The following is a 13,920-nucleotide window of genomic DNA, read 5'->3' on the forward strand; positions in this document are numbered from 1 at the left end:
AGAAGAGACCAAACCATGAAAAGACAAAAAACCCCTGTTTTGGACGGTATCTTGACAGAAAATTTAATGATGGACTAAAAGTGGCAAGCGCTAAATAAGACTGGCCTGACAAAAATTAATGAGGTGGACTAAAATTGACAATACCTCAATACAGACAGGACAAAAAAGGAAATGACTCTATATAATAATTAGTTTTTTTTTTATATGAAAGTGAAAAGGCGGAAAAAACTAGACCATTCTCTCCCTCTCTCAGCCGTCTCCCGTCTCTGCCTATCAGCTTCTCAAGTCTCGCCCTCTTTGGCCTCATTGCGCAGGGAGAGTGGGAGACGGCCAGACGGGGATTCTTCACTTCTTCAGCCGCAGGTCGCAGCTTACAGTCGCCACTCGCCACCCTTAGTTCTCCGCCGCCACCGGCCGACGCCAGCCGCCTGCCAGGGACGCCACCGCCCACCGGCCGACGCCAGATCGCTCATCGGCTCATCGCTGCACCGCCAGCTGCCCATCTCCATTGCCGTATTTCCGTCTGCCCATCTCCATTGCTCCAGGACTCCATTCTCCTAATCTCCAGCAACGAACAGAGTAACATTGGGTAGTGGGTAAGTTTCAACCTCCATGGCTCCATTTACTTGAGATTTTTTTTAAAAAGATCCTTACCACATTGCTTGCTGCTTCGGCAGCATGTTTCTAAGATAGTTATTTAACTTATTTTACTTGCATCCCCTAGCTGGCTAGCTATATCCTAAATCCCATCCTTCTTTTTATTTAAGGTCCAAGAGGATTTTATCCAAAGTGGGACTATGAATCAATAATCATACATCTTCAAAATGTAGTCTTTAATTTGAAGCCGAAAGATTGTGTTTGGGTACAGTGTGATGATATGCACTCTTCTTAATTTATTCAGGCAAGCCAGATGATTGTATCAGTAACGGGCCCTAAGTTTATTAGTTTAAGATGGGAGTTGTAAACTGAGTGAATAGTTGAATACTGAACAAGCAGACAAGCAGTGCATTAAACATTTAAATCATTACTTCAAAACTTCTCTTAAACTGACATAATGGATCTATTGGCACTTTTGAATTTTCATTTTGTGTGCTTGCCTCTGTGTAGGCTGTTGCTTTAAGGAAATTGTATATATTCTAGCACTAAATTATTTGCATACAGTTATTCATCCTGTTTTACATAAATCTGATAGTGTAGATTAATAAATTGTAAATCAATTACTTTTTCCTCTTTTGAAGTACTCCGTAGCATTTACCTGACTCAGTCTTTAGGACATTTTTACAGAACCTTTTACTAAAGAACAGGGGTGCAGAAGTGAGCAGAACTGCTGACCGTAATTTACCTAAATGTAAGTATTCATTTATCTGATTTAAGTTTTAATGTGCTCAATGTTCATCCGGTTGACCCGTTCTATCAAATCGGGTCAACAAGATAAGCATTGAGCACATTAAAATTTAATAAATGCAATGGCAAAATTATCGAATTCGGATCCGATTGATAACTTGACCCGTTTTATCGAATGTAAGTATTCGTTATCGTTTTTAGTTAAGATGGTTTAGCCCGCCCATTAATCCGACAACCCGAGGTTTAGGGTTAGGGCTAGCCCGAATCCGAGAATAAAATATAATTAACCGACAGCCCGAATCCTATAAGTCCGACAACCTGACAGGGTTAGCCCGAAACCGACAGGGCTGGCCCGATTGACATCCCTTAAAACTCGAAGGGGTGGAGGCAAATTGCTGTGCTTCAATCACAGTTTCCTTGTGGAATTAAGGTATTTAATTCTTTTGTTTTGGATTTTATGTGCTCTTAGCTTATCTTACTGTTTAATTTTTGGCTACTGATGTTAATATTTTTAGGGTTATAGTGAATATCATACAAATCTCATAAAAATTGTTTTACTTTATAGTACAAAACTTGTATTCGATTGGTGGTTAAATTTTCATGTCTTGAAGAATTTTTGGAAGCATTAATTGTGTATGAATATGTTTTCATCTTTTGTAATATTATCAAATAATCTCATTGTTTGAAACCACAGGTAGGGGAGCGAAGGTGGTGCTCATTTTTCAGCTATCAATGGCTCATACCAGAACCTCCTCGCACTTCCAACTCTTATCCTCCCTTTCTAAAACCTCGTGTAAACTCTCCAAATTTGGAAATTATAATTCCTTCTTTTATGTTCGTGCTCTATGCTCTTGCTCCAGTCATCACCAGGCAAACGGGACAATTGATTTGTCAAACTACAAAGAGACTTTTGCCAAGCGCATGGCCATGGCTGGCCTCAAACCTCATCACCGTATTGGTCAGTCTCCTATCCTTTGGAAAAGGACCAGCATTTGCCATTCAAACAATTGAAATCCAAAGGATTTTGTTTTTAAAAAAAGGATACGAAGTGATTTTAATTATTTCGTTCTATTTAATGGTTCAATTATTCTTACTGCTTGAGCCATTTTCATTTTTACTGAAGAAATAGAATTTTAAATTCTGTTCGTTTTCATTTTTCAAAAAGCATTGGGTGTTTCTGGTGGTCCCGACAGCATGGCCTTGTGTGTATTAGCTGCGTCATGGAAAACAAGCAGTCATGATATTGGTCTTATTGCTGATAAGAGAAGCGAGTCCATTGATGGACTTTTGGCTATTGTTGTTGACCATGGATTACGCTCTGAGAGTAAAGCTGAGGCCAATCTTGTTCAGCGTCGAGTTACTGATATGGGTACAACACGATTCCTTTGTTGGCTGGTTTTTGCTTTTGGATCTTTCTTGAGTCTGTTGAATAGATATCTAATGTGGCCTTTGTGTAGGAATTAAATGTGAGATTGCTCACTGTGAATGGCCTGAAGGTAGACCAAAACAGGGACACTTGCAAGAAGCAGCTCGTAATAAAAGGTGATACCACCTTTAGCTTGGGGCTCCTTATTTTTATATGGTATCCTATGCTATACTATGATAATAATTAATAACACACACTTTGAATTTATCCTCTCCCTCCCTTCCCCTGCTCTATACAGATATGAAATTTTGCAAAGTGTTTGCATCCAACATCACATGAGCGTGATATTAATTGCACATCATGCAGATGACCAGGTTTGTGCCATTCACATTTTCATTTCCATGGATAATTGCATGCTTGCTTTTTCAATTGCAAGTGGTTGAGCTGTCAACTAGTCTAATATTAGAATACTGCATAAAATCTGTAAAATAATGTCCTAAACTGTTTAATTTCATAGGCTTATTATTAGCTTAGTGATTTCCCTACATACAGGCAGAGTTGTTCATTCTGAGATTATCTCGGAATAGTGGTGTGCTTGGGCTTGCTGGTATGGCGTTTGTATCAGAATTGTTCTATAAACAACCATCTTCCAATCTGGAATCTTTCGGACACCGTAGATCTGTATTGGTTAGACCGCTCTTGGAATTCTCAAAAGAAGATATGTACAAGGTTGGTCCAGAAAAAAAGGTTATTACCAATAGTTTCTTTCACATTATTTATAAATTCATTGCCTTTTAGTATCACAGATATGTCAAGCGGCCCACCAAGAATGGGTGGAGGATCCAACTAATCGAAGCCAATTATTTGCTCGTAATAGAATTCGAATGTCATTGACCAACTTGTCATCATGTGAGCTGTTCTACTTGAACTAGATTTCATATAAACTTCTTACTATCCAATCTAGTTTTTGTGCCTTGAAGTCTTTTCAGCCTAAAGAAAAACGCTCTGGGTGGATGCTATATTTGAATGCTTTTCATGATTCTTGCATCTATATCAAGATCTTACATCAATATCTTTACATAATGTAAACAAGATTATTTAGTACAAGGCACAGAGGCTGAGGTTTTAAACATATGCATTCTTAATGTGCTAGCAATTTCTGTTTATTTTGCAGCTGCCTTCAAATCCGAGTTACAAGATCTTATAACAACCTGTCGAAGAACAAGGTTGCATGTTGACAGAATTTGTTCCAACCTAATTCATCATGCCGTGATCATCACACCTGTAAGTTTTTGTACCAATCTGCTATGGGTGAGCTTTTTAATTGATGTACGATTGTCTCATGTTGTATGTTTCAGTTTTGGTAGACTAATTCTTCTGAAATTACTGTCTTTTATGGTTTAATTATTCGCCAAGAAAGTAAATGAAAAATTGTGAAAATATAAAAACATTACTCCATAATTATTGAGAATGAATTTAGTTTGACCTTACTTGGTTTATATTCAGTTACTAAGAAGAATGGGATGACAAGAAAAAAATATAGGGATTGAAGAAAGTTCAATTGCTTGCAACTCCATGAAAAAAAAAACAGAATGCTTGTGAAACAATTTAGATGCACTTTCACTTTTATTGTCTTTTTGTTTTAATACTTTTCCCTAATGGATGCAGCTAGGGTATGCAGTGGTTGATCTAGGACTTCTGAATCCCTCAAAAGTCAAGGACATAATCCTTTCAAAGTTCATTTCCTTAATTTTACAGGTATACCCATTTTAGTGCTTATTTAACATTTTTATTCAATACCAAATTTCTTTATACTGCTGAGTGTATTATATCTTTCATTCATGATCCATCAGTTTGTTTCCCAAAGACAAAGACCTATTCGAGGGAGTGCTTTAAAGTTGCTACTTGACTATATTCGTACTTTCCCATGCAAGGTGTGTATTTTAAAGTTAAGTTTTTGCTTCTGAGGCCAATTGCTATGATGACTGTGCCTGAAGTACTGTTTTTAGTATTTTACATTCTACTATGATTGGGTCAAGGTCACTCAACTGGGCTATAAATGCACATGGGCCAAACCGCACCAAAAGACTGAATCCAATTAATTAGCTAGTCTAATCCATGGTTTTATAAACCCATATATTCTCTCTTATATTTTCAATGTGGGACTCTTAACAAAAATAAACTACACATGAGATATTTCTGTATGATAAAGTTTTCCACTTTTTGTACATTATACTAGTCAATAACCATTAGATATATTCACTAATCGATCAATTGTAGCACTCGTGCAGACCTGCCTTACAGCAGCTGGTTGTTACCTAAGTCCAGCACCTGGTTCCAAAGGCACCAAAATGTTGGTCTGCTGCTCTCCCAATGCCGATCTCCCATTGAAGACGGAATTACTGGATACATCTGTCAATGAAGTGCGGAACTGCTATTCAAGTGATGTAGAGCAAATAATAACAGAAGCAAAATTATATGCAGATCAATTTTCTCAGGATGAATTGGGTGTGCGATATTTAGATTTAAGACCTTCAGATTCTCTTCTAGTTGAAGCCAAAAGGCAAGGCGTTCTTAGTGAGTCTACGTATTGGAGTATTGTTTCTTTGCAGAAAAAGGAGAGTGAAAATTTCAGGTCTAAATCTGATACCATCCTTGATTTCCAGTTTGAAAATGAAGAATCTGCCAATGATGTTCCAAGCAGAGTACTTTACGAAGAGAAAACTGGTTACTTCATGAACAGGTTTTTGGTGAAATGGAATTTGAACAAGAAAATGTCTTGCAACTTGTTTTCCACGAAAGACACAGATCTTAGTAGAGTGGAAAATTGGAACTCTTGCAGTTCACGTGTAATTGGTCATGATTTGTTAGTTGAGGTGCGGCACATGGTGGATGCTGATTGGCTGTACCTTGCAAAGCTAGCAGAGAGTCAGAATGAACGATTAGTTCCATTTCCTTCTGGTGTTGACCGTAAAACTGGGAGAATCTCATGTTCTGATTATGTGAAGCAATCAGCCGAAAGGGCTCTCCTTACGTTGAAATCTATTCCAGTTGCTGCAAGAAGAACTCTACCTGTCTTGGTTAACAGTGATGGACTACTATTAAGCATCCCGGTATGTCAATCTTCTTTCTATCTTCCATTCCATCCTGATTGTGGTTTGAGACTTTAGATGATAAATTGGATATTAAGGGTGTGTTTGGTTGCAACTTTTTAAAACACAGGTATAGGCTTTGATTACCCCTATAATTACAAAATCCATTACCTAATTTAAATCGGGTATCATTCCATTAATTTAGCCTATACCTCCTCATTTTATTGTCTCCTCACCGCCTCACTGCATTGCTTACTCATTTCATCACCACTCTTAAGATCAATTGCCTTTATTTTTTGATTTTGATTTTTCTTTTATATATTTTTAAAACCTTTATTCCGATTATAGGGTCATACATAATCAAACATCAATATTGGTAATCATTTCAATTCCACCCTACCACCGAACATGTAAAATACTTTCACAAAAACTCATTCCAATTACCAAGTATTTGATTTCTATTCCGATTTCCATGTTCGAATCGAACACACTCTTTGGATTTCACTAGCCTATTTAGATTATGGGTTTGACAGGTCATGTTAGTATGTTGTTTATTTTTGCACCCCATGTACCTGTGCCCCAAGTGCTTCTCTTTCCAAGATCATTTCTTTGCTACTTGGTCTAGAAGTCAGGCTAGTTATAAAGTAAATATGCTGCCTGCCTGCCTGCCTACCTGCTTCAATTTCTATCAATATGCATGCAAACATGAAACATGAGAAACAAAAAGTTTGGGCATTTTAATGATTGAAAATATTCATCTTTTATTGTTAAGAACCCTTCTGTCTGTCTTTCAGAGTATTGAGTTCCAGCACTGTCCCTGCTTGGAGGCTTCTGCTGTGTTCAAGCCCATGGTACCACTTGGTGCTGGTTACACTTCATTCCTCTAGTTTTTACTTTTAATTTATTGGACCGTTGTACACCTACCTTAGTGTAGTCTAATGAGTTATGTTGTAATCTTTTATTTGTAAGGTTATATTATTTGATTGTTTAGGATGTTGTATTTACTGTAGTTGGCATATTCATTAATTGTATTAAAAATATATGCTTGTTAATCGAGTTTTGTTTGTAATATATTACTCTTTTTGTCTCATTTTATGTGTCTGGTTCGGCTAACGAGACTTGATTGACATTATTTTTATTTCAATTTTTATAATATTAAGATTAATTTTAGTTTATAAAATTTATATATTTCTAAACTATTAAAAGTACTTTTAAACATAAAAAATTATTAAAAAATATTGAAGAAAATAAGTAAAGAAAACACAGTTAGTCTAACTAATAAATAGTGAACATAATAAGTAAAATGAAGCAAAAGGGTATGTATTTATGGTTTATTATATGAAGCAAAAGGGTATGTATTTATGGTTTATTATTGTTGTTATCAGTGGTTCTTTATTTTTTTACTTTATCTTTTATTATTCTTTAACGAAAAATCAAATATTCCATAAAATAAAACTTTAAGGGGGCGTTTGGCGGAATGTTAGATTACCTTAGGGAATGTTAGATTGCTTAGGGAATGTTAGATTGCTGGGAATATTAGATAACTGCTGGGAATATTAGATAACTGGAAATGTTAGATTCCTGTGTTTGGTTTAAAACTGAAATAGGTAAATAAGAACAGAAATAAGATAAATTGATTAAAATGCTAAAAGCTCAATATTAGGAATAAGATAAGGGAATGTGAGATTACCTAAGAAATCGGGGTGTATCTCACATTCCCTTCCAATAGTTAAAAACTTCATCGGGAGGTTATGTTACATTCCTTGGGAATCTTACATAACTTGAACCAAACATGGGAATCTTATATTACCAAGCAAATATAACCTTAGTTATCTTATATAACTTGAACCAAACGCCTCCTAAAGGTTAAACTCAATACTCTTGAAAAAGAGTACGTATTATAGTTTATTAAACTGAAGGCAACAGATGATGAACATTTATTAAGAGCATGATGGTGAGAAGAACATTAATTTGTAATGAATGAACATTCATTCATTGAGTGACATGGGGGGCAATTAAGATGAACATTTGTTGGAAGCTTTAGTAGCTTACAGTGAGTGGTGAATGAACAGAAAGAAGGCACAGCACAAGATAAAGATACACAAGAGATTGGTTGATTGATTGCATAACACACACATTCTCTTCTGTATCTTCCTTTCTTAGGCCAAGCCCCTTCAAAGTTGAAACAATGGCTAATCAATTTAGCTAACTATGGCTCACACTTGAAAAGGGTAATCTATCAATCAATCAGCTACTTTATTCCCCAAGTTAAACACAGATTTACATACTATATAGATGAGAGATCCTCGTATACGTTCTTGATACCTGGCCTCCCAGATACGGGCTGTATGCATTGCAGCGCGATCCCAAGAACATCCTTCATTTGCTTCTCCACCGCGGGGTTCCCCATTATCTCACCCAACACTGCTGTGTCAAACCACTCGGAGGCTCGGGGGGCCTCTTTCACCTTCATTCTCACCCAATCTGTCAAATCCAGACCTCCCCCGTGCTCTCCAGAAACCACATCACCTGCACATTTCCCCGTTAGCAGCTCCATCAAAATCACCCCGAAAGTATACACATCTGATTTGAACGAGGGGAGTGGCAGCTTGGTCGATGCAGCCAGTTCTGGTGCCCGGTACCCCACTGCTCCTGCATCGAAAATCTGTTCCATTTTGCCCCCCGTCCCTGTGTGCACTATCAGGCGGTGAAGGCAGTAATCAGAAACTCGTGCATTCAGATTAGGACCATCCAACAGTATGTTGTTTGCTTTAAGGTTTCCATGTGGAGTCTCGCGGTCAAAATGGAGATAGTTCAGCCCACGAGCAACATCAACTGCTATCTTCAGTCTTTGAGGCCAGCTTAAAGGCGCCCCTTTTCTTCCAGGTCGGTCTGCATATCATCTCAGAGATAAGCTACACATACTATAACTTTCACCAAGTGAAAAGACAAAGTGTGTAGGGGTAAAATTGGAAAAAATAAAAAAAGTTGTTCAAATTGGGAAACTATAACTTACCATACAGGCAATTTGCTAGGCTTCCAGGAGATACATAATCCGAAAGAATAAGCTTCTCGTGTTGTGTGGGTCCCCAGTAGTATCCTCTTAATCCTAACACATTTGGATGTCTAATGCTAGCAAGTCTTTTAGCCTCTTTAGCAAATTCCTTTTTCGGTTTTGTTACTCCCCTCAACCATTTCACACTCAAAACCAAACCATTATCCAGTGTTGCCTTATACGATGTTCCATGGCTGCTTCTGCCCAATACTTCAGCTGGAGCCCTTGACAGTTCCTCGTGTGTAAACGAGATTGTATCATCAATTAAGTAGAGATCACCGGGCAGTTGATCTGGAGACCTTGTGTCCGATTTTGAAAGGTTTCCAGATTCTGATGACCAAGAGAGTTGGGTGGCCTTAGATTGGGAATAACCAGTAACAGCAGGAGCCATTTTCTTGTCAGGACTAATTATCTCTGATGCCGATCCTTTCTGTGAGGTCATAAGATCCCCCGCTGAAACTACTAAGCCACCAGCGCCCTCTCTTCTGCTAAAACCCGAAGGGAGTAATGGGGTCTGGCGGCGAATGTCCATGTCTATAACATGTGGCTGAGGTGTTCTGAATTTGCATATCCAATAAACAAAAAGGCCAAGCAAGATCAAGATAGCTAAAGCAAGCACTGAAGAAACTATTATTACCACTATGATAATAGGTCTCAGTGGTTTCCTTCTCTGATTTCCCATTGGGGCCTGGCCTGAACCCGGGGGAGCATTTGGTAATTGTAGGTTCAAATTGCCGGGGAAGAAAGATGATCGTGGAAACTTTCTCAAGTTCTCTGGGACAATGCCAGAAAAATCATTGTATGATGCATTGAAGATTTGGAGACTATCGGGCAGATTTGTTGGCAATGGACCACTGAAATTATTACGCGAAACATCAAGTGAAGTCAGATTGCTGATATCACCAATAGAAGTTGGCAAAGACCCAAAGAAATTATTCCCTGATACATCAACCACTTGCAGCCTAGTGAACGACTCGAGCCCATCAGGAAAATAGCCAGAAAGACGATTGTTGGAGATATCTAGAACATTAAGATTTGATTCACTGGAGGGAGGAGAGAACTCAATACCTCCAGAAAATGAATTGTTGTGGAGGTAAAGTTCTTTGAGAGTAGGTAAATTCAAAATAGAGGTGAGAAGAGGTCCCTCTAACTGGTTGAAGCTAAGGTCAATGACTGTGATTTTGGGGACCTGTGTTATAACACTAGTGAGATTACCACTAAGGGCGTTCTGAGAGAGGTTGAGATAATTTAATCGCAACAATTGAGCAGTGGTCTCAGGGATGGGTCCTGTCAAGTGATTTCTGCTGAGATCAAGAAACTCAATATTTACCCATTTCTCGGTTCTAGTCAGATCTCCTTCAAAATGGTTATTTGAGAGGTCAAGAACAGCACAACTTCCTATCACTAATGGAAGCTCACCAGAGAGTGCATTTGAGGATAGGTTGAGGATACTCAACGTCGTTGATGTTATCGTGCCTATTTGACCTGCAGAAAAGTAACTGTGTGAAGCACCGAAACACAATTCTTCCTAGAGATATTGAGAATGCAAAAAAATAGTCTTTTGTTTTGTTCTTCTCCAGTAAAGAAAGAAGCAGATCTTATTGATTTTGAAAATAGAAAATAAAAACGAATGGTGCTCACTTTCTTTGTGAAATAAAATCAAACTAAGACGTAAAATGTTACTTGAATTTCATGCTTATACATGTACCTGTAAGATTATTGCCACTCAAATCCAACTCTTTTAGAAGCAGAGAATCCTTTTGTAGCAGATTGTTAGGTATGACTCCAGAAAACCTGTTATTGGCGAGTCTGAGAACCTGAAGATCATACAAAAAATCGGGCACGGGTAATTCACCTGACAACTGATTGTGGCTTAAATCTAAAACATTCAATCTTCCAAATGCTTGTTCTTCAACCCCACCTATGAGTGACCCGGTAAGCTGATTATGGCTAAGATTTATATACTTGACAGTCTCAGAAAGACCGGGTGGAAATTTCTGGTGCAGAGATGCAGAACTCACAAGCAAATTTCCACTAAGATCAATATGAGTTGCATTAGGAAGAAGCAATAATTGTAGATCCAAATCGCCTTCCAGCAAGTTACCATGCAAGTCAAGTACCTTAAGATTGTTCATCAACTCAAATCCTTGTGGAATTTTCTTTGTAAACCCATTCAAGGACAGGTTAAGATACACCAAACCTGTTAACTTGGTTAAAGAAGATGGCAGAGGCCCCGAAAAGGAATTGCAGCTCAAGTCCAACGACTGAATTGAGGTGAGGTCCAAAAGTGTATCTGGAACAACACCAGAAAAATGGTTACCAGCTAGCGAAAGATTTCTCAAACTCGCTGACTTCCCAACTTCCGGTGGCAAGGTCGAGGTGAAGAGATTATTAGAAACATCAAAAAGCTCGAGGCTTTTGAAGTCCGCAATGTTGCTAGGGAACTTCCCAGAAATTGCATTGTTTGCAATCGAGAGTTTCACGAGCATTGTGAGGTTAGCAAACACGCTTAAATCCACATCCGCAGACAACCCGAGGTTATTGAGGATAACCCCAGCAACATTACCACCATTACACTTGATACCATTCCAAGAGGCAGGGCAGGCATTTGAGTCAGTGGAATTCTCATTCCAGGACTGAAGCACATAGCCTGTAGGGTCATACTTGATCCATTTCTTAAATTCAAGCAGCACAGAAACATCTTGGGATATGAACTGCCCCAAGGCAAACCCAAAGTAAATGGAAAAGGTTACAAGTCTAATAATAAGCTTCATCCCAGCCCCAATTTCCTATAATAATGGCTTCACTCTCACCAACATTTAAACTCAATCATAAGATATGCCAACAACTTCATTGATATGCAAATATTTAAGAACACAAAACATCAATGATCTAAAGGACCAAAGTTAAGCAGAGCAGAAGTAAAGCATATCTTGACAGCTCTGGAAACACCCAAACCTCCATGAACTCACAACAATTAAACAAGAAAGCCTCAAAATGTGAAGAAGTTCAATAATCTGCAAGTGCAAGACATAGATTGAGCAAATGAGCAAATGAAGAGGAAAAATTCTAACTCAAACAAAAGGGCATGAGAAAGATTAAGAAACAAAACGCATAAAGTGACATTCAGAGATCAATCAATCTAACCCGACGAAAACAAAAGATTTAAAGTTGAGCATTGCAGAATTCAACCTTTACAGCAAAGAAAACACTAAAAAACTTGTGAACAGTTGGAAATAGAAGTTTGTACCCAGGAAAAAAGTGAGGCAAATTGGTGCATTAAATGCCGCGGAAACGAATGGACGTGGGAAAGCTTGGTCCTTTAGAAAACAAAACCCCTCCCTTCCCCTTCCCTGATAACACATACGATCAGCTAATAAAATAAGAAAAAAAATGTTATCCCTTTAGTCCTCTACGCTCAAGAAAATGACAAATGGGCATTCATATGCATATGATTCTTGCGCGAATTTTCTCTCTCTACAATTATCACACTCACAGTGTAAGTAGTGTGGGATGCTTTTTAGGCTATCTCAAAGAGCCATTGTTAGTTTGTCTTGAAGATAAGTTTTACAGTAAATATCTTTGAGCAAGAAAAACACAAAAGTCAGCAAGAAATTAAAAGAAAAGGGAGAGCATGGTGGAAAACGGGAAAGTGAAAAAGATGAAAGAAACAGCGGGAAATAATACCGTTCTTTTGTCACACCCGCCATAAAAGCGAGGGAGTCTGGCCCTTATTGTGAATCAATGTCAATGATTAGTGGACGTGAGAATGAATTATTAAATCAGGTTTTTATTTTCTAAAAGGATTTCTTGGCAAGTGTGGCAGCCAAGCATTGGGACTTGAGAGGACTGGAGACTGTAGTCTCTGACTCTCTCCGGTCACCATAATCTTGGGCCCAATGCTCAAACGGTGCAACTATAATATTTCAATTGTTATACCCTACACCACGGTGCACATAGCAATGTGCACCACGTACGTAAAACGATGTCGTTTCGGTGTTAGTAGACGCGAACGCGAATGACTCTACACAAAATCATTATCTATAATACACAGAACGTTTGCCTAGAATACACAGAATGTTTGCCCAGAATACACAGAATATTGACACAAAATACACAGATGTTAGTGGACGCGAATGACTCCAGAGAATTCATTATCTATAATACACATAATTATTATATAGAATACACAGAACGTTTGCCTAGAATACACAGAATATTTGCCCATAATACACAGAATATTGACGCAAAATACACAGAGCTCATCCTCCTAACATTCGAATGCACAAACACATCACAACTTGTGTTAATAACATGAATACACATAATATTTACACAAAATACACAGAACTCATCCTCCTAAACATTCGAATGCACAAACACATCACAACATGTGTTACTAACATGAAATCACAACATGTGTTACTAACATGAATACACAGAACGGTTGCCTATAATACACAGAACGGTTGCCTAGAATACACAGAATGATTGCCTGGAATACACAGAATATTAACATAAATACAGAGACAGGCCTAAACGGGAAACGTGATTTCCAAAAAAAACGGACATTAGTTTACAATGCTCAAAACGACGTCGTTTAGGTACGTGGTGCACATTGCTATGTGCACCGTGGTGCACAGTATAATTTGCCATAATATTTTTCTCTCCCAACAATAATACATGACAGGATATTTAGGGTTTGTTTGATGTCCAGATAATTACTTCTGAAAAATGTTTTTCGAGTTTTTAGTGTTTGAATGCAATAGAAAAATTCAATCAAGAAAAAATATTTTTCATTGATTAAAAAATGAAGGCATTTTGCCAAGGACCGTGTGGTCCAGTGGCATCAAATCCTTCCCTTTATACAGGAGGTGACAACAATACTGATTCTATACTGCATTGTAATAGAGTCAATAGTATTCAAAAAAAAAAAATGAAGGCATTTTTGCACAAAATGACTTCTGTCAAAATTTGGCGGAACTCAATTTCTGCCAACACCCAAAACATGTTTTGGCAGGAAACCAGGCGATTTTTTTTTTAAAAATATTTTTGATAAATAA

The 13,920-nt window shown here is 37.9% G+C and overlaps 2 protein-coding genes across 9 annotated transcripts; one reads left to right on the top strand and one right to left on the bottom strand.

Annotated features, from left to right (window-relative positions):
• The first annotated feature begins 228 nt into the window (after positions 1 to 228).
• On the top strand, positions 229 to 6,892 carry LOC116031887. 6 transcript variants are annotated; one of them, XM_031274232.1, is made up of 13 exons: positions 229 to 596; positions 1,272 to 1,774; positions 2,039 to 2,302; positions 2,510 to 2,713; positions 2,802 to 2,886; positions 3,009 to 3,084; positions 3,263 to 3,439; positions 3,517 to 3,619; positions 3,885 to 3,994; positions 4,379 to 4,468; positions 4,564 to 4,644; positions 5,002 to 5,823; positions 6,597 to 6,892. In XM_031274232.1, the coding sequence occupies exons 3-13, from the start codon at positions 2,077 to 2,079 to the stop codon at positions 6,687 to 6,689; spliced, it is 2,067 nt and encodes a 688-aa protein (XP_031130092.1). In that variant the 5' UTR covers positions 229 to 596; positions 1,272 to 1,774; positions 2,039 to 2,076; the 3' UTR covers positions 6,690 to 6,892. The 6 variants fall into 6 exon arrangements, with proteins under 6 accessions (XP_031130092.1, XP_031130091.1, XP_031130093.1 ...); XM_031274231.1 differs by having other exon boundaries at positions 1,272 to 1,348; XM_031274233.1 differs by having other exon boundaries at positions 1,285 to 1,774.
• An 880-nt stretch (positions 6,893 to 7,772) lies between these two features.
• Positions 7,773 to 12,568, bottom strand: LOC116031886 (LRR receptor-like serine/threonine-protein kinase GHR1). 3 transcript variants are annotated; one of them, XM_031274227.1, is made up of 4 exons: positions 12,545 to 12,568; positions 10,566 to 11,874; positions 8,819 to 10,342; positions 7,773 to 8,694 (listed from the first exon to the last, which is right to left on the bottom strand). In XM_031274227.1, exons 2-4 carry the CDS (start codon positions 11,629 to 11,631, stop codon positions 8,090 to 8,092), a joined length of 3,195 nt encoding a protein of 1,064 aa, XP_031130087.1. In that variant the 5' UTR covers positions 11,632 to 11,874; positions 12,545 to 12,568; the 3' UTR covers positions 7,773 to 8,089. The 3 variants fall into 3 exon arrangements, with proteins under 3 accessions (XP_031130087.1, XP_031130086.1, XP_031130089.1); XM_031274226.1 differs by lacking the exon at positions 12,545 to 12,568 and adding an exon at positions 12,108 to 12,405; XM_031274229.1 differs by lacking the exon at positions 12,545 to 12,568 and adding an exon at positions 12,354 to 12,382.
• Positions 12,569 to 13,920: the final 1,352 nt, after the last annotated feature.

The sequence above is a fragment of the Ipomoea triloba genome, chromosome 10 (assembly GCF_003576645.1).
Source record: "Ipomoea triloba cultivar NCNSP0323 chromosome 10, ASM357664v1".
Taxonomy (NCBI): Eukaryota; Viridiplantae; Streptophyta; class Magnoliopsida; order Solanales; family Convolvulaceae; genus Ipomoea; species Ipomoea triloba.

Coding starts and splice junctions, on each gene's coding strand:
- LOC116031887 (XM_031274232.1), top strand. CDS start 2,077: ATGGCTCATACCAGAACCTCCTCGCACTTCCAACTCTTATCCTCCCTT. Junction 2,887..3,008: donor GAAGCAGCTCGTAATAAAAG/GTGATACCACCT, acceptor TGCTCTATACAG/ATATGAAATTTTGCAAAGTG. Junction 3,995..4,378: donor ATGCCGTGATCATCACACCT/GTAAGTTTTTGT, acceptor TAATGGATGCAG/CTAGGGTATGCAGTGGTTGA.
- LOC116031886 (XM_031274227.1), bottom strand. CDS start 11,631: ATGAAGCTTATTATTAGACTTGTAACCTTTTCCATTTACTTTGGGTTT. Junction 10,343..10,565: donor GAGTGGCAATAATCTTACAG/GTACATGTATAA, acceptor ACTTTTCTGCAG/GTCAAATAGGCACGATAACA. Junction 8,695..8,818: donor CCTAGCAAATTGCCTGTATG/GTAAGTTATAGT, acceptor GATGATATGCAG/ACCGACCTGGAAGAAAAGGG.